The sequence below is a fragment of the Tamandua tetradactyla genome, chromosome 19, assembly GCF_023851605.1.
Source record: "Tamandua tetradactyla isolate mTamTet1 chromosome 19, mTamTet1.pri, whole genome shotgun sequence".
Taxonomy (NCBI): Eukaryota; Metazoa; Chordata; class Mammalia; order Pilosa; family Myrmecophagidae; genus Tamandua; species Tamandua tetradactyla.
The window spans coordinates 17,467,208-17,487,209 of record NC_135345.1 but is presented as its reverse complement, the minus strand read 5'-3'; the positions used below and the strand labels follow the sequence as shown (position 1 = coordinate 17,487,209).

The 20,002-nt window shown below is 40.4% G+C and overlaps 1 protein-coding gene across 1 annotated transcript in view; it reads right to left on the bottom strand.

The window, feature by feature from the left end:
* Positions 1-20,002, bottom strand: part of NCAPG (non-SMC condensin I complex subunit G) — an 80,542-nt gene that overhangs the window by 28,762 nt on the left and 31,778 nt on the right. Inside the window, exons 8-11 of the mRNA XM_077136496.1 lie at positions 6,154-6,294; positions 5,530-5,653; positions 4,209-4,295; positions 3,725-3,904 (exon numbers count right to left, since the gene is read on the bottom strand). Of these exons, the coding sequence (XP_076992611.1) occupies positions 3,725-3,904; positions 4,209-4,295; positions 5,530-5,653; positions 6,154-6,294 (532 nt within the window). The remainder of the gene's footprint in view (positions 1-3,724; positions 3,905-4,208; positions 4,296-5,529; positions 5,654-6,153; positions 6,295-20,002) is intronic.

The window sequence follows — 20,002 nt, the reverse complement described above, 5'->3', positions numbered from 1 at the left end:
GCTCTAGGTGACATGCCAGGCCCTGGCATTGTAGGAGTGAGAAAGCCTTCTTGACCAAAAGGGGGAAGAGAAATGAAATGAAGTTACAGTGGCTGAGAGATTTCAAATAGTTTTGAGAGGTCATTCTCAAAGTTAATCTTATGCTATATGCAAATATCCCTTTTCAGTTTGGGGGTAATTGGAGTAGCTAGAGGGAAATACCTGAAACTGTTGAGCTGTAATCCAATAGTCTTTATTCCTGAGGATGATTAACTATAGAGCTTTTAAGGAATGACCATGTGATTCTGATTACTAGTGACTGACACTCCTTTTATCTAGCATATGGACAGATGAGTAAGGAAAAAGAGAAAAAGACAAAAAAATATAAGTAAATAAAAGGGGGTGGAGGAATATGGAATGTTTTGGGTGTTCTTTCTCACATTTATTTTTACTTTTATTCTTTTTTTTTTGGAGTAATGAATATATTCAAAAATTGATTGTGATGACGATTACACAGCTATATGATGATATTGAAACCACTGATTGTATAATTTGATGATTATATGGGGTATGTGAGCATATATCTCAATAAAATTGCATTAAAAAAATCTCCTGTATTAACATCAAATATTATAGTAATTAATACTATGCTATTTCATATTTAAAGGCTTACGAGGAAATAATCCCCTTAAGAAATTAATTTATCTAATACCACTAAATTATTGAAAAGATTGAAGTTCTCAATGTTAGTAGATAAAATATAAGTAAGGATGGTACAGTTACTATAGTAACTCTTCTTAGCAGTTGAAAGGACAAGGGTATTACACAAATAAGGGAAAAATGGATACATTTTCCTTTTCCAAACCATTTTAAGGCGAAATATATATATATATATATATATATATATATATATATATATATATATAAAATCAGAAGGAAGCCATTGGAAGATAAGAAACAAAGGAAGAAAGACTTCTGATTATAGGGATTAGCATGAGAAGGTAGCAAATAAAGTCCTATAGCGAATAAATTAAATTAACGCCTTTCAAAGTTCAAAGAAGAAAAGAATGTGAGGAAGAATACTTTATTTCATTAACACATGGTACTGTCATGAAATCCTGCGAAGTAAATATATCCTGGCATACATCCGAGTTAAAAAAAAGAAGATTGAGAGCACAACACGTTTCCGGAGAAGATGGCTGCTTAGTAAGACGCGCGGGTCTTAGTTCCTCCTCCAGAAAAGCAACTAAAGAAACAGAAACAATACGAAACAGCTCCCAGAGTCACGACAGAGACCAAAAAGAGCGTACCCCATTCTGGAACGGCTGAACGGGCAGGGAGAACCCGCTGCAGTGAGATACCCGAGGGGCGCGCGTTTTCCCGGCCGGGGCGGATGGCAACTGGGGTCCCCTCCACGCACGTGGCTCCCCGGTCTGACTGGGAACATTGGATAGCGGGGCCCTCCCGTCACGCTTGGCGTCTCGGGCCAGCTGGGCAATTTGGACCAGCACACCCCCAAGCCGCGGCAGCCAGCGACCCCCCCCTCCACGCGCAGTTTCCGGGGCCGACTGCGAGATTCAGATTGGCGAGTTAAAGGAGCCACAGCATCTTTTACTGGTGGGCCCCGCAGACAGATGAGCGCCACGAGCGCCACCTACTGGGCAGGAAAAGAAAAATAGAGCCCAGAGATTTCACAGAAAAACCTTTCAACCAGCCGGGTCCCACACCCAGGGAAATCTGATCAAATGCCCAGACACCAGCAGAAAATAATGAATGACGCTCGGAAAATTGAAGATATGGCCCAGTCAAAGGAACAAACCAATCGTTCAAATGACATACAGGAGCTGAGACAACTAATGCTGAATATTCGAACAGAAATGGAAAAACTCTTCAAAAACCAAATCAATAAATTGAGGGAGGACATGAAGAAGACATGGGCTGAACAAAAAGAAGAAATAGAAAATCTGAAAAAACAAATCACAGAACTTATGGGAGTGAAGGACAAAGAAGAAAAAATGGAAAAAACAATGGATACCTACAATGGTAGATCTAAAGAGACAGAAGCTACAATTAGTGAACTGGAGGATGGAACATCTGAATTCCAAAAAGAAACAGAAACTATAGGGAAAAGAATGGAAAAACTTGAGCAGGGGATCAGGGAACTGAATGACAATATGAAGCGCACAAATATACGTGTTGTGGGTGTTCAGAAGGAGAAGAGAAGGGAAAAGGAGGAGAAAAACTAATGGAAGAAATTATCACTGAAAATTTCCCAACTCTTATGAAAGACCTAAATTTACAGATCCAAGAAGTGCAGCGCACCCCAAAGAGAATAGACCCAAATAGGCGTTCTCCAAGACATTTTACTAGTTAGAATGTCAGAGGTCAAAGAGAAAGGGAGGATCTTAAAAGCAGCAAGAGAAAATAAATCTGTCACATACAAGGGAAACCCAATAAGACTATGTGTAGATTTCTCAGCAGAAACCATGGAAGCTAGAAGACAGTGGGATGATATATTTAAATTACTAAAAGAGAAAAACTGCCAACCAAGACTCCTATATCCAGCAAAATTGTCCTTCAAAAATGAAGGAGAAATTAAAACATTTATAGACAAAAAGTCACTGAGAGAATTTGTGACCAAGAGACCAGCTCTGCAAGAAATACTAAAGGGAGCACTAGAGTCAGATACGAAAAGACAGAAGAGAGAGGTATGGAGTAAAGTGTAGAAAGAAGGAAAATCAGATATGATATATATAATACAAAAGCCAAAATGGTAGAGGAAAATATTATCCAAACAGTAATAACACTAAAAGGTAATGGACTGAATTTCCCAATCAAAAGACATAGAATGGCAGAATGGATTACGACCCAGCAATACCACTGCTAGGTATCTACTCAAAGGACTTAAGGGCAAAGACACAGACGGACATTTGCACACCAGTGTTTATAGCAGCATTATCTACAATTGCAAAGAGATGGAAACAGCCAAAATGTCCATCAACAGACGAGTGGCTAAACAAACTGTGGCGTATACCTACGATGGAATATTATGCAGCTTTAAGACAGACTAAATTTATGAAGCATGTAATAACATGGATGGACCTAGAGAACATTATGCTGAGTGAGTCTAGCCAAAAACTAAAGGACAAATACTGTATGGTCCCACTGATGTGAACCGACATTTGAGAATCAGCTTGGAATATATCATTGGTAACAGAGACCAGCAGGAGTTAGAAACAGGGTAAGATAATGGGTAATTGGAGCTGAAGGGATACAGACTGTGCAACAGGACTAGATACAAAAACTCAAAAATGGACAGCACAAAAATACCTAAGTGTAATGTAACTATGTTGGAACACTGAATGAAGCTGCACCTGAAATATGGTTTTTTGTTTGTGTTTGTATCTTTTGCTTTTGTTTTTTTTCTTTTTCCTTTTTATATATATATATTTATTAGTATTATTATTTTAATTCTCTTCTCTATATTAACATTCTATATCTTTTTCTGCTGTTTTGCTAGTTCTTTTCCTAAATCGATGCAAATGTACTAAGAAATGATGATCATACATCTATGTGATGAAACTAAGAATTACTGAGTGCATGTGTAGAATGGAATGATTTCTAAATGTTGTGTTAATTTCTTTTCTTTTTTTTGATTAATAAAAAAAATTAAAAAAAAAAAAGAGAAGATTAGTTGAAATGATTAATAATAGCTGGCACTTAGTATTTAAAAAGTTACCTATACCTTTTCTATATGGACTTCTTTAATTTCAAGTTGTTCTGTCTCCTTCATTAGGTTTATTTTGGCATCTTCTAATGCTTTTATTTCTTCTTTTAATTCTGATGCCTGATTAAAATCCTGTATGGAAATGCAATTTTCCAATGCTTCTTTTGCTTCAATAAGCTTAACTTTTATTTCAGCCACCTAAAAAAAGATATAAATCAATTGTTTAAACACCAAACAAAAGTTGTTATTATGAAAATCTGTAGCAATGTAAAGAGTATTATTTAATATCTCAACAATCCAGAATTTAAACAAATGCAGCATATAAAGTTATCTTCCTGAAACCAGCTAACATAATCCAGTAATATTTTAGATACTCTTACAGTTCAATATTCAATAAGCAATTTTACTTTGTGAGAACAATTTCCAAAATGTATAGCAAAAGGAAATAGACTAGTAAACCTATATAATACTCAGAAATTTCTTTAATTTAGAAATGACTTACCTTAAGCTCTTTCTTTCTTGCTTCAGCAGGATTGTTAACACTAATATTAACAATTGGAGCCCGAATCTCTGAGATAATTTCTGTAACCTGATATAAGTAATGGAAGTAATAATTCAGAGTATGTTTTAATATATATTCTATATGAGCAAATTATATCAAATAGCTTCCTAAAACCCTAAGTAATAAAACGCAATTTATTGGCAAAAGGAAGAAAATGTCCAGGATATACTGTCTGTAAAACACCTCAGAGTACTACTCCAGCAAAAAAAACAAACAACAAGCCTAACTGAAAACTCAAACTTTATTTGAAAGGAAGGTAGTATAGGCACACAGATACTTAACATTAACTATCCCGCATATGCAGTGTTTGTAAAACAGATAAAATGAATTATGGTGCCTAAAATTCTATACCACAAACTAAAACTTTCTGCTTAAAATCCTTAATCCATCCCTGGTTCTGCTATATGGCAATTAAATATAGAAAAATAGAAGACTCTTTTCCTCTTCCTTTAGGCAATCAATATATAATAATGATAGCATAAAGAAGAACTTTCGATCAGAACCACTAGAACACCAGAATTGGCCAAGTCAGAGAAGGCTGCATCCTAACAGGATGTACTTATACAGAAGCTGGATAACCACTTAATGGGAATATTATAAAAAGGGATTCATATGTAAGTTCATTTTTATTAAGAGGAATTGGAAAAAATGACCTGTGAATTAACCTGCAATTCTGAGATTATATGATTTTATGAAAAGCTATGATAAAGGGCCGTCTTTTTTGACTGCCCCAGGGAAAATATATCTGGAAATAGTAATATTATAATGGGTAACAGTAATTTCTGTATTAACCAAACACTTAATTAGCATTATTTCACTGAACAATGGAAGGTAGTTTTCATTCTTATTCTTATTTCCACAGACAGTAAAAGGCTATATAACCTGCTGAAAGACACAGAGCCAAGAAATATCAGAGGGAATTTTAACCCAGCTATGTATAACTTGAGCCAGCTCTCAAATACTCTACTATCAATGCTTCATAGGCAAAACCTCATGCCATATGTTAACTCTTACAAAATCAGCTCCATTTCAAATTGATTCAACACAGTAACAATTATGCTAAGACGAAAAAGAAGACATAAGAAACAGATACATGTTTTAAGATTTGGTTTGAAGATGTGTATAAACCTGTCAGAGAGACAAAACTAAAACACCAAGTAAAGACAGATAAAGCAAAATGTTCCAAAAAGAATATAAAATAATCCACAATGTCATTAACCAAAACCTCTTCTCTTTACCAACAATGAGGAAAATTACTTACTATTTGTGTTCTCTTATTATCATCTGTAATGATATGGAGTAGTCTCTCAACAAGAAAAGAAATGAGGGAAATTGGGGTTGTGGGCAGAGTAAGAGTCTCCTGTAGGATAGCCAGCAATCGTTTTCTGCATTCAAAAAAAACTATTTTAACCTAATATCATTATGACACTTTATCTTCACTGACTGTGCAGACTTAATTACATTTATTTGGGATTTCCATTTATTTTTATCGATAAACATGCACAGATCCTTATATACAGACTTTAGATCAAAATTCCATGCTCTGCAAAAAAATTAATTTTATAAACATGTGTGGTCTTTCATAAATCACTACAATGAAATGGCAAAATACCAGAGGTAAAAAAAATTGTTTAGATAGTACTAGTAGCATCTCTAGAATGATAAATACAAATGGATTTTTATCCAAAAAGTACGATTTTATTGATTTATATTGAAAAAATTGAATAACAAGCTTACATACATATTGAAAAAGAAAGAGAAAAGAAAACTTTATAGAGCAATTTAGGTAGCTAGGTTAAATATATTTAACCATATTGTCAAAGAAAATATTCTAATACAGAAAGTCGGAAAAGCAAATGAGAACAAGTATTAAATTCAGGCATACCTTCCTCCTTCTTCATTAGTATCCAAAGATTTGATAATTAGAATCAGTTGTTGACCTATGAACTCTTTTGTCATCAAATTTCCAATATAGGAAAAATCACTTCTCTGTTCATCAGTAACAACCGGAAGGCTCTGAATATAACTAAACAAAGAAAAATTAATAAAATGAATATGCTAGGGACTTCCGGAGAAGATGGCGGCTTAGTAAGACGCGCGGGTCTTAGCTCCTCCTCCAGAAAAGCAACTAAGGAAACAGAAACAATACGAAACAGCTCCCGGAGCCACGACAGAGACCAAAAAGACAGCGTACCCCATTCTGGAATGGCTGAATGGGCAGGGAGAATCCGCTGCGGTGAGATATCCAAGGGGCGCGCATTTTCCCGGCCGGGGCGTCTGGCGACTGGGGTCCCCTCGACGCACGTGGCTCCCCGGTCTGAGTGGGAACGTTGGATAGTGGGGCCCTCCCGCCACGCTTGGCGTCTCGGGCCAGCTGGGCAATTTGGACCGGCAGTCCCCCAAGCCACGGCGGCCGGCGACCCACCCCCTCCACACGCGGTTTCCCGGGCTGACTGCAAGATTCGGACTGGCCAGTTAAAGGAGCCACAGCATCTTTTACTGGTGAGCCCCGCAGACAGACGAGCGCCACGAGTGCCACCTACTGGGCAGGAAAAGAAAAACAACCCAGAGATTTCACAGAAAAACCTTTCAACCAGCCGGGTCCCACACCCAGGGAAATCTGATCAAATGCCCAGACACCAGCAGAAAATAATGGATGACGCTCGGAAAATTAAAGATATGGCCCAGTCAAAGGAACAAACCAATAGTTCAAATGACATACAGGAGCTGAGACAACTAATGCTGACTATACGAACAGAAATGGAAAACTTCTTCAAAAACCAAATCAATAAATTGAGGGAGGACATGAAGAAGACATGGGCTGAACAAAAAGAAGAAATAGAAAATCTGAAAAATCAAATGACAGAACTTATGGGAGTGAAGGACAAAGAAGAAAAAATGGAAAAAACAATGGATACCTACAATGGTAGATCTAAAGAGACAGAAGCTACAATTAGTGAACTGGAGGATGGAACATCTGAATTCCAAAAAGAAACAGAAACTATAGGGAAAAGAATGGAAAAACTTGAGCAGGGGATCAGGGAACTGAATGACAATATGAAGCGCACAAATATACGTGTTGTGGGTGTCCCAGAAGGAGAAGAGAAGGGAAAAGGAGGAGAAAAACTAATGGAAGAAATTATCACTGAAAATTTCCCAACTCTTATGAAAGACCTAAATTTACAGATCCAAGAAGTGCAGCGCACCCCAAAGAGAATAGACCCAAATAGGCGTTCTCCAAGACACTTACTAGTTAGAATGTCAGAGGTCAAAGAGAAAGAGAGGATCTTGAAAGCAGCAAGAGAAAAACAACCCGTCACATACAAGGGAAACCCAATAAGACTATGTGTAGATTTCTCAGCAGAAACCATGGAAGCTAGAAGACAGTGAGATGATATATTTAAATTACTAAAAGAGAAAAACTTCCAACCAAGGCTTCTATATCCAGCAAAATTGTCCTTCAAAAATGAAGGAGAAATTAAAACATTTATAGACAAAAAGTCACTGAGAGAATTTGTGACCAAGAGACCAGCTCTGCAAGAAATACTAAAGGGAGCACTAGAGTCAGATACGAAAAGACAGAAGAGAGAGGTATGGAGTAAAGTGTAGAAAGAAGGAAAATCAGATATGATATATATAATACAGAAGCCAAAATGGTAGAGGAAAATATTATCCAAACAGTAATAACACTAAAAGGTAATGGACTGAATTTCCCAATCAAAAGACATAGAATGGCAGAATGGATTACGACCCAGCAATACCACTACTAGGTATCTACTCAAAGGACTTAAGGGCAAAGACACAGACGGACATTTGCACACCAATGTTTATAGCAGCGTTATTTACAATTGCAAAGAGATGGAAACAGCCAAAATGTCCATCAACAGACGAGTGGCTAAACAAACTGTGGCGTATACCTATGATGGAATATTATGCAGCTTTAAGACAGACTAAACTTATGAAGCATGTAATACCATGGATGGACCTAGAGAACATTATGCTGAGTGAGTCTAGCCAAAAACTAAAGGACAAATACTGTATGGTCCCACTGATGTGAACCGACATTTGAGAATCAGCTTGGAATATATCATTGGTAACAGAGACCAGCAGGAGTTAGAAACAGGGTAAGATAATGGGTAATTGGAGCTGAAGGGATACAGACTGTGTAACAGGACTAGATACAAAAACTCAAAAATGGACAGCACAATAATACCTAAGTGTAATGTAACTATGTTGGAACACTGAATGAAGCTGCACCTGAAATATGGTTTTTTGTTTGTTTGTTTGTTTGTTTGTATCTTGTTTTTGTTTTTTTCTTTTTCCTTTTTATATATATATATTTTATTAGTATTATTATTTTAATTCTCTTCTCTATATTAACATTCTATATCTTTTTCTGCTGTTTTGCTAGTTCTTTTCCTAAATCGATGCAAATGTACTAAGAAATGATGATCATACATCTATGTGATGATACTAAGAATTACTGAGTGCATGTGTAGAATGGAATGATTTCTAAATGTTGTGTTAATTTCTTTTTTTTTTGATTAATTAAAAATTTTTTTTTAAAATTGGATGAAAAAAATAAAAGCACATAGTAGATTCAGGAAAAAAATAAATAAATAATAGAGGAAAAAATGTTAAAATAAATTCAGTTTGAAATACTGCGATCAATGAAAGGGAGGGATAAGGAATATGGTATGTAAAAATTTTTTTTCTTTTTCTGTTTTTGTTTTATTTTTCTGTTGCCTTTTTATTTCTTTTTCTGAATTGATGCAAATGTTCTCAGAAATTATCATGATGATGAATATGCAACTATGTGATGATATTGTGAATTACTGATTATATATGTAGAATGGAATGAGCATATATTACGGATGTTTGTGTTTCTTTCTTGTAATTTCTTTTTAATTAATAAAAAATTATTAAAAAAAAAATGAATATGCTAGGAAACATCTAACAAAAATTGATTCTCACCATTTTGTTCAGAAAAGGCTATTTTTCAGTTCATATTATTCCATATATGTATATTTGTATCATGCTGTATAATTGGTCTACAGAGTAAATTCTATGCTATTATCACGAATTTTTGCAAAGAAACTTACTGAATTGAGTCAGTAACTTAAAAAAGGTATTTTCATCAAAGATTAAAATTCCCTATGGGATATTTATAAAAGGAACATGACTTTCAGAATTCCTTGCCAAAAATCCAATTAGACATTAAGATCCAGCCTTTCCTTATCATGCCTGATCAATCATATATTTGTTTAAATAAAAATAATAAAATAACACTAGAATTACGCAAGGACTCCATGAATACAAAGACCTTCTTAAAAAACTGGAAATGTGCACAGCTTCATGACTTGCTTAAGGCCTATACGAATCTCTGTATTGTTATTTTAGTATAACTGCTAAGCAAGCACTATTAAATACATTTCTTAAATTCAATAGGCAACCAGAATCATTTCCCATTTTTGTTCAGAAAAAGCTACTGAAAAGCAGAAATAAGAATTTTAAATTAGACAAGTGGTGACTTTGTTTGAAATAAAAATGGAAAGCAATAATCGTTATAAAATAGGTCACTTAAAAAATGTCAAGACGGGGCCGCGCAGCGCCCACGCCCCGCAGCAGCCGACCCGCCCGCCCTTCTTCTCCCCTCTCTTTCTCCGCCGGCCCGTCACACGGCGCCCACACCCCACAGCAGCCGACCCGCCCGCCCTCCTTCTCCCCTCTCTTTCTCCGCCGGCCCGTCACACGGCGCCCACGCCCCGCAGTAGCCGACCCGCCCACCCTTCTTATCCCCTCCTTTCTCCGCCGGCCCTCTTCCCCTTCCTGCTCCGGCGGCTCTCCAACCACCATGGTGCCCTCTTCTGCCTTCACCAGCTCCTCTGCCACCAGCCTCGACAGCCTTGCCGCCCTCACCTTTCCTCCTCCAGAACAGCTACTGGGGGAGTGGAGACAATAAAGAGCAGCTCCCGGAGCCACGACGGAGATCAAAGGGACAGTGTACCCCATCCTGGAACGGCTGACTGTCTGGGAGAACCAGCTCCGGTGAGAACACCGAGGGACGCAGGCTTTCCTGGGCGGGACGGTAAGCGGCCGGAGTCCCTCCCTTCCTCCTTCCCAGGCCAGCTGGCAGAATTGGGCAGGTGGTCCCCTCAAGCCGCGGCGGCTGGCGTCCCCACCACGCAAGGCCCCCCGGACCAACTGAAAGCGTTGGGTCAGAAATCCCCAGACTGCGGAGAACGGTGACCAGGGGGTCCCTTCCAAACACGTGACTCCCCGTTCCGCCTGGGAGCAGTGCACTCTCCCGGGCTGGGACAGCTGGCGCCCTTCCGCCACGCTTGGGGCCCCGGGCCGATTAGGAAACTTGGTCGGGCGCTCTCACGTGCTGTGGTGGCCGGCGACCCACCCCGCGTTCGGACCCCCAGGCCGGCTGGCACTCTTCCAAGACGCTTCGGCTGCCAAACCTTCCCTACGGCGAGAGTTTTCCAGAGTTAAAAGACCCACAGCAACTTTTACTGGTGGATCCCGTAGACAAACGTGTGCCACAAGCGCCACCTACTGGGCAGGATAAGAAAAACAGAAACCAGAGATTTCACAAAAAAATCTTACAACCTGTGGGGTCCAACACTCAGGGAAATCTGACTAAATGCGCAGACACCAGCAGAAGATAACGGATCATGCTCAGAAAATTGAAAATATGGCCTAGTCAAAGGAACAAACCAAAAGTTCAAATGAGATACAGGAGCTGAAACAACTAATGCTGAATATACGAACAGAAATGGAAAACCTCTTCAAAAATGAAATCGATAAATTGAGGGAGGACATGAAGAAGACATGGGCTGAACATAAAGAAGAAATGGAAAAACTGAAAAAACAAATCACAGAGCTTATGGAAGTGAAGGAAAAAGTAGAAAAGATGGAAAAAACAATGGATACCTACAATGATAGATTTAAAGAGACAGAAGATAGAATTAGTGATTTGGAGGATACAACATCTGAATTCCAAAAAGAAACAGAAACTATCCGGAAAAGAATGGAAAAATTCGAACAGGGTATCAGGGAACTCAAGGACAATATGAACCGCACAAAATATACGTGTTGTGGGTGTCCCAGAAGGAGAAGAGAAGGGAAAAGGAGGAGAAAAACTAATGGAAGAAATTATCACTGAAAATTTCCCAACTCTTATGAAAGACCTAAAATTACAGATCCAAGAAGTGCAGCGCACCCCAAAGAGATTAGACCCAAATAGGCGTTCCCCAAGACACTTACTAGTTAGAATGTCAGAGGTCAAAGAGAAAGAGAGGATCTTGAAAGCAGCGAGAGAGAAGCAATCCATCACATACAAGGGAAACCCAATAAGACTATGTGTAGATTTCTCAGCAGAAACCATGGAAGCTAGAAGACAGTGGGATGATATATTTAAGTTACTAAAAGAGAAAAACTGCCAACCAAGACTCCTATATCCAGCAAAATTGTCCTTCAAAAATGAGGGAGAAATTAAAACATTCTCAGACAAAAAGTCACTGACAGAATTTGTGACCAAGAGACCAGCTCTGCAAGAAATACTAAAGGGAGCACTAGAGTCAGATACAAAAAGACAGAAGAGAGAGATATGGAGAAGAGTGTAGAAAGAAGGAAAGTCAGATATGATATATATAATACAAAAGACAAAATGGTAGAGGAAAATATTATCCAAACAGTAATAACTCTAAATGTTAATGGACTGAATTCCCCAATCAAAAGACACAGCCTGGCAGAATGGATTAAAAAACAGGATCCTTCTATATGCTGTCTACAGGAAACGCATCTTAGACCCAAAGATAAATATAGGTTGAAAGTGAGAGGTTGGGAAAAGATATTTCATGCAAATAACAACCAGAAAAGAGCAGGAGTGGCTATACTAATATCCAACAAATTAGACTTCAAATGTAAAACAGTTAAAAGAGACAAAGAAGGACACTATATACTAATAAAAGGAACAATTAAACAAGAAGACATAACAATCATAAATATTTATGCACCGAACCAGAATGCCCCAAAATACGTGAGGAATACACTGCAAACACTGAAAAGGGAAATAGACACATATACCATAATAGTTGGAGACTTCAATTCACCACTCTCATCAATGGACAGAACATCTAGACAGAGGATCAATAAAGAAATAGAGAATCTGAATATTACTATAAATGAGCTAGACTTAACAGACATCTATAGGACATTACATCCCACAACAGCAGGATACACCTTTTTTTCAAGTGCTCATGGATCATTCTCAAAGATAGACCATATGCTGGGTCACAAAGCAAGTCTTAACAAATTTAAAAAGATTGAAATCATACACAACACTTTCTCGGATCATAAAGGAATGAAGTTGGAAATCAATAATAGGCAGAATGCCAGAAAATTCACAAATACATGGAGGCTCAACAACACACTCTTAAACAACAAGTGGGTCAAAGAAGAAATTGCAAGAGAAATTAGTAAATACCTAGAGGCGAATGAAAATGAAAACACAACATATCAAAACTTATGGGATGCAGCAAAGGCAGTGCTAAGAGGGAAATTTATTGCCCTAAATGCCTTTATCAGAAAAGAAGAGAAGGCAAAAATGCAGGAATTAACTGTCCACTTGGAAGAACTGGAGAAAGAACAGCAAACTAATCCCAAAGCAAGCAAAAGGAAAGAAATAACAAAGATCAGAGCAGAAATAAATGAAATTGAAAACATGAAAACAATAGAGAAAATCAATAAGACCAGAAGTTGGTTCTATGAGAAAATCAATAAGATTGATGGGCCCTTAGCAAGATTGACAAAAAGAAGAAGAGAGAGGATGCAAATAAATAAGATCAGAAATGGAAGAGGAGACATAACTACTGACCTCACAGAAATAAAGGAGGTAATAACAGGATACTATGAACAACTTTACGCTAATAAATACAACAATTTAGATGAAATGGATGGGTTCCTGGAAAGACATGAACAACCAACTTTGACTCAAGAAGACATAGATGACCTCAACAAACCAATCACAAGTAAAGAGATTGAATTAGTCATTCAAAAGCTCCCTAAAAAGAAAAGTCCAGGACCAGACGGCTTCACATGTGAATTCTATCAAACATTCCAGAAGGAATTAGTACCAACTCTCCTCAAACTCCTCAAAATAATCGAAGTGGAGGGAAAACTACCTAATTCATTCTATGAAGCCAACATCACCCTCATACCAAAACCAGGCAAAGATATTACAAAAAAAGAAAACTACAGACCAATCTCTCTAATGAATATAGATGCAAAAATCCTCAATAAAATTCTAGCAAATCATACCCAACAACACATTAAAAGAATTATACATCATGAACAAGTAGGATTCATCCCAGGTATGCAAGGATGGTTCAACATAAGAAAATCAATTAATGTAATACACCACATCAACAAATCAAAGCAGAAAAATCACATGATCATCTCAATTGATGCAGAGAAGGCATTTGACAAGATTCAACATCCTTTCCTGTTGAAAACACTTCAAAAGATAGGAATACAAGGGAACTTCCCTAAAATGATAGAGGGAATATATGAAAAACCCACAGCTAATATCATCCTCAATGGGGAAAAATTGAAAACTTTCCCCCTAAGATCAGGAACAAGACAAGGATGCCCACTATCACCACTATTATTCAACATTGTGTTGGAGGTTCTAGCCAGAGCAATTAGACAAGAAAAAGAAATACAAGGCATCAAAATTGGAAAGGAAGAAGTAAAACTATCACTGTTTGCAGACGATATGATACTATACATCGAAAATTCGGAAAAATCCACAACAAAACTACTAGAGCTAATAAATGAGTACAGCAAAGTAGCAGGCTACAAGATCAACATTCAAAAATCTGTAACTTTTCTATACACTAGTAATGAACAAGCTGAGGGGGAAATCAAGAAACGAATCCCATTTACAATCGCAACTAAAAGAATCAAATACCTAGGAATAAATTTAACCAAAGAGACAAAAAACCTATATAAAGAAAACTACAAAAAACTGCTAAAAGAAATCACAGAAGACCTAAATAGATGGAAGGGCATACCATGTTCATGGATTGGAAGACTAAATATAATTAAGATGTCAATTCTACCTAAACTGATCTACAGATTCAATGTAATACCAATCAAAATCCCAACAACTTATTTTTCAGAATTAGAAAAACCAATAAGCAAATTTATCTGGAAGGGCAGGGTGCCCCGAATTGCTAAAAACATCTTGAGGAAAAAAAACAAAGCTGGAGGTCTCGCGATGCCGGACTTTAAGGCATATTATGAAGTCACAGTGGTCAAAACAGCATGGTATTGGCATAAAGATAGATATATCGACCAATGGAATCGAATAGAGTGCTCAGATATAGACCCTCTCATCTATGGACATTTGATCTTTGATAAGGCAGTCAAGCCAACTCACCTGGGACAGAACAGTCTCTTCAATAAATGGTGCCTAGAGAACTGGATATCCATATGTAAAAGAATGAAAGAAGACCCGCATCTCACACCTTATACAAAAGTTAACTCAAAATGGATCAAAGATCTAAACATTAGGTCTAAGACCATAAAACAGTTAGAGGAAAATGTAGGGAGATATCTTATGAATCTTACAACTGGAGGTGGTTTTATGGACCTTAAACCTAAAGCAAGAGCACTGAAGAAAGAAAGAAATAAATGGGAGCGCCTCAAAATTAAACACTTTTGTGCATCAAAGAACTTCATCAAGAAAGTAGAAAGACAGCCTACACAATGGGAGATAATATTTGGAAATGACATATCAGATAAAGGTCTAGTATCCAGAATATTTAAAGAGATTGTTCAACTCAACAACAAAAAGACAGCCAACCCAACTACAAAATGGGAAAAAGACTTGAACAGACACCTACCAGAAGAGGAAATACGGATGGCCAAGAGGCACATGAAGAAATGCTCAACGTCCCTGGCCATTAGAGAAATGCAAATCAAAACCACAATGAGATATCATCTCACACCCACCAGAATGGCCATTATCAACAAAACAGAAAATGACAAGTGCTGGAGAGGATGCGGAGAAAGAGGCACACTTATTCACTGTTGGTGGGAATGTCAAGTGGTGCAACCACTGTGGAAGGCAGTTTGGCGGTTCCTCAAAAAGCTGAATATAGAATTGCCATACCACCCAGCAATACCATTGCTAGGTATCTACTCAAAGGACTTAAGGACAAAGACACAAATGGACATTTGCACACCAATGTTTATAGCAGCGTTACTTACAATTGCAAAGAGATGGAAACAGCCAAAATGTCCATCAACAGAAGAATGGCTAAATAAACTGTGGTATATACATACGATGGAATATTATGCAGCTTTAAGACAAGATAAACTTATGAAGCATGTAATAACATGGATGGACCTAGAGAATATTATGCTGAGTGAGTCCAGCCAAAAACTAAAGGACAAATACTGTATGGTCCCACTGATGTGAACGGACATTCGAGAATAAACTTGAAATATGTCATTGGTTACAGAGTCCAGCAGGAGTTAGAAACAGGGTAAGATAATGGGTAATTGGAGCTGAAGGGATACAGACTGTGCAACAGGACTAGATACAAAAACTCAAAAATGGACAGCACAATAATACCTAATTGTAAAGTAATCATGTTAAAACACTGAATGAAGCTGCATCTGAGCTATAGGGTTTTTTTGTTGTTGTTTTTTACTATTATTACTACTTTTATTTCTTTTCTCTATATTAACATTTTATATCTTTTTCTGTTGTGTTGCTAGTTCCTCTAAACCGATACAAATGTACTAAGAAACGATGATCATGCATCTATGTGATGATGTTAAGAATTACTGAGTGCATATGTAGAACGGTATGATTTCTAAATGTTGTGTTAATTTCTTTTTTTTATTTTTATTTTTTTTTCTTTTTTTCTTTCTTTCCATTAATAAAAAAAATAAAATTAAAAAAAATTTAAAAAAAAATGTCGAGACGGGAGAGTTTCAAGATGGCAGCTTAGTGAGATGTGGAATCTAGTTTGTCCTCCAGATCAGGTAGTAAATACCCAGGAACAGTACAGAACAACTACTGGGGCCACATCAGTGACTGGACACACAGCATACACCAGTCTGGACAAGCTGGACCAGCTGACATCACACAGAACAAGTCCCCCAAGATGCTGGGATTGGTGCCCCTCCCCCATGGGCATTGCAGTCTGGTTCCCTGAGGGGAAAGGAAACAGACTTTACTAGCAGCAGAGGCTTAGCTCAACCAAGCTCCACTTGTGCAATTAATTAACAAATTCTGACTACAGAAAACAGACTCTCAGCTCAGATAAACTTGGAATAAGAGCTATAGGTACTAGGAGTTTTTGCCCTGGCAGAGAGAGGGGCAGGGCTGATAGGGAGGAAAAAAAAACAGAGGCCTTTAGATCAGACCACACAAAATACTTGAAAAGGGATGGATCCTAAAAAAGGGGGGCACAGAGAGCCTGGAGATACATAGACAACACAAGAAAATCAATGTAATACCACACACATTAACAAATCAAAAGGGAAAAATCACACAATCATCTCAACTGATGCTGACTGAAAATGCATTCAACAAAATTCAACATCCTTTTCTGATGAAAAATGTGGAGAGCCGCCTCCCGGGTCTGGCCTAGTGGACACGCTGCGGCCTGCTCTAGAGTTCCCCCCGCCCATCGAGTGAGTCAAGATGGCGCCCGCATCCTGTTTCCGCGTATGACGCACGCGCCCACCAACCCTATCTTCCAATCACCTCTGTATACGTGGCACTAACCTATTGGGTTTGGGCACAGTATATAAGAGGTTACCCGGACAGGGTGGGTGGAGACGACCCACAGGGAGCCGTACCTGACGGCCGCACAGAGGTTGTCTCCCCGCGGGGTGCTTAGGCCCGCGTGGAACCTGTAACAGAGAATGCAAGCTTAACTCCAGTAAAGGTCTGTGCTCACAACCGTTGCGTGCCTCGAACCCGTGTTTATCACTCGAGTCGGTTTGCCTGCGCCTGTCTCTTTCTCCCCTCCTGTTCCCTTCGCCGGCCGGGGATCAGAAGCCGAACGAGACGGCCGCGGACAAGTGGTGGCCCGTACGGGGAACCTCCTCTCTCGACACCTCTTCTGCAAGGAGAGCCGTACTGTCTCTTCTTGAACTGAGAAGGACGTGCATCCTGAGCTCGCAGCGGACTTCCCGCGCCTGATCACCGCGAGAAGGTGAGTACTTCTTATTACGTGAGAGTTAAGGCCCGCGGGCTTTCAGGTAGCCCCGGGGACTCGGAAGAGCTCTCCGAGTGATTAAAGTACAGTGCCGACTGCAAGCATGGGGCAGTCAGGAAGTTCACCTTTGTTAGCTCCCTTAAAGACCCTTTTGAAGCAGTGGGGTATCTCGGTTAAGGAGAGTTCCCTCCTGCGGTTCCTTGACGATATTGCTGCTTTTGCCCCTTGGTTCGCCCATTCCGGTAGCCTCAGTTTGCCTTCTTGGATGAAACTTGGTAATGACATAGAACGGGCGCGCCGGACGGGCCTTTGTATGGACCCGATCCTGGTCCCTATATGGGAGACCGTTCGTGCTTGTCTTGAGGCAGAGGCTGCTACGGGCCTCAGTCCGTCTCCTGCCCTGCTGCAGGCACGGCACGCGCTCCAAGAAACTCAGTCAGTTTCGTCTGCGGACGGCTCCCGTAAAGGCAAGCCGCCAGAGTCAAGCGATAGTTCAGACACCTCTGACTCAGAGTCAGATGGTGATGAGACCGAGGGTGCAGACGCGCCTCCGCTGATCGATTGGGGGAGGCCCCCTGTCTCACCCACGCAGCCTTCCGCCCCGCCAGCGCCTGCTGCAGGGGCGCGGCGGCTTCCGGTGAATGGTTTTGGTGATCTCGCCAAAAACCCTCACCACGGGCTCCCTCTGGTGGCCGAATCAGGTAATTACAGTGGCCCTTATCACAGGAAAAACTCTCAGCATTACACACTCTAGTGTCAGATCAGCTAAAAAAGGGCCATACAACATTTCGGCCAGCAAAGCCTTCCAAAGATTTTGTGAAAATATGGAAGTGCAATTAAAACATGGTATCCCCTACAACCCTCAAGGACAAGGAATCATTGAAAGAGCACACAGGTCTCTTAAAGACTTGCTCAAAAAACAGAAAGGGGGAATAGGTCACGGCCTGTCCCCAAAGGCTCAACTGTCCGTAGCCTTGTTTACGTATAATTTTTTAAATGAAAATTCACAAGGCATGACACCTGCCCTTCAGCACACCACTCCAAGTCCTCCACATAGAGGTCTAGTCCGTTGGAAGGATGTCCTGTCAGGACAATGGCAAGGCCCTGACCCAGTGCTCAGCTGGGCCAGAGGCTCTGTTTGTGTTTTTCCCCAGGAGCCAGGACGTCAACCAGTGTGGGTTCCGGAAAGACTGGTGAGAACCGTGACATCGCCCGAGGAGGCCAAGGAGCTGTTGCCCAAAAAACCAACAAGCCTTCAACCTGAACCATCAGATCAGGCCTCCAACTCTGCTGATGACGGCGGCGACTGACGAGATGGCAACGAAAACGCCGGTCACCCTTCGATTGTTTAGAAGGGGGACCAGTTTTAATAACCCCCGTTGCCTTCGACCTTTCCAAACTGGGCGAGACTGTACAAAGTCTGTGGAACCGAGTCACCTCTTAGTTCTCTTGGCCCAATTTGACTACTTGGATTCTCGTAGCGGTGGGACTATTAGTGGGCTTAGTCACTGTTAAATGTTTGTTAGAACGCTTGTTCCAGACACAGCAGCAATTACGTGTCACTACCATGTTGGCTATGTCACTTGCCCCTGATGCCCCTGGCGACACCCGCACCGTAGCCCTGTCCTCCCCCCCACTGCGTGGCCCGTCACGGCCACTCAAGGCGGGACGCTCGAAAGTAAGGTCTGCTGCAAAGCCCATGGCCGTGTCCCGGGTGTAAAAGGCGGCACCAGAAGTCATAATTTTTGTCTAAAGGATGATCTCTACGGCGGAATCACGGTCCTGGCCAGACTAGACTCCGGCCATTGCACAGAGACATCTAGTGACACTCTCGACTCTGGTTGCCGCTCTCCTGAGCCCCGCTTAGCCCAGTTGCGAGGCGAAGCACTGCAGGGAGAGTCACGTTGTTTCCAGTTCACGGGCTCTCCGGTCTCTATATGAGGAGGCATTCTGGTTGGTGCCTAGCAAGCCTAGTCCAGACTCCCCAAAGCACCAAAACAAGTAGTGGGCTAATCAAGCTCACGGGAGCTCACTCATCAATGGAGACACTGGGTCTAAGAAAGGGTCTACGGACCAAAAATAATAAAAAAGGGGGAGATGTGGAGAGCCGCCTCCCGGGTCTGGCCTAGTGGACACGCTGCGGCCTGCTCTAGAGCTCCCCCCGCCCATCGAGTGAGTCAAGATGGCGCCCGCATCCTGTTTCCGCGTATGACGCACGCGCCCACCAACCCTATCTTCCAATCACCTCTGTATACGTGGCACTAACCTATTGGGTTTGGGCACAGTATATAAGAGGTTACCCAGACAGGGTGGGTGGAGACGACCCACAGGGAGCCGTACCTGACGGCCGCACAGAGGTTGTCTCCCCGCGGGGTGCTTAGGCCCGCGTGGAACCTGTAACAGAGAATGCAAGCTTAACTCCAGTAAAGGTCTGTGCTCACAACCGTTGCGTGCCTCGAACCCGTGTTTGTCACTCGAGTCGGT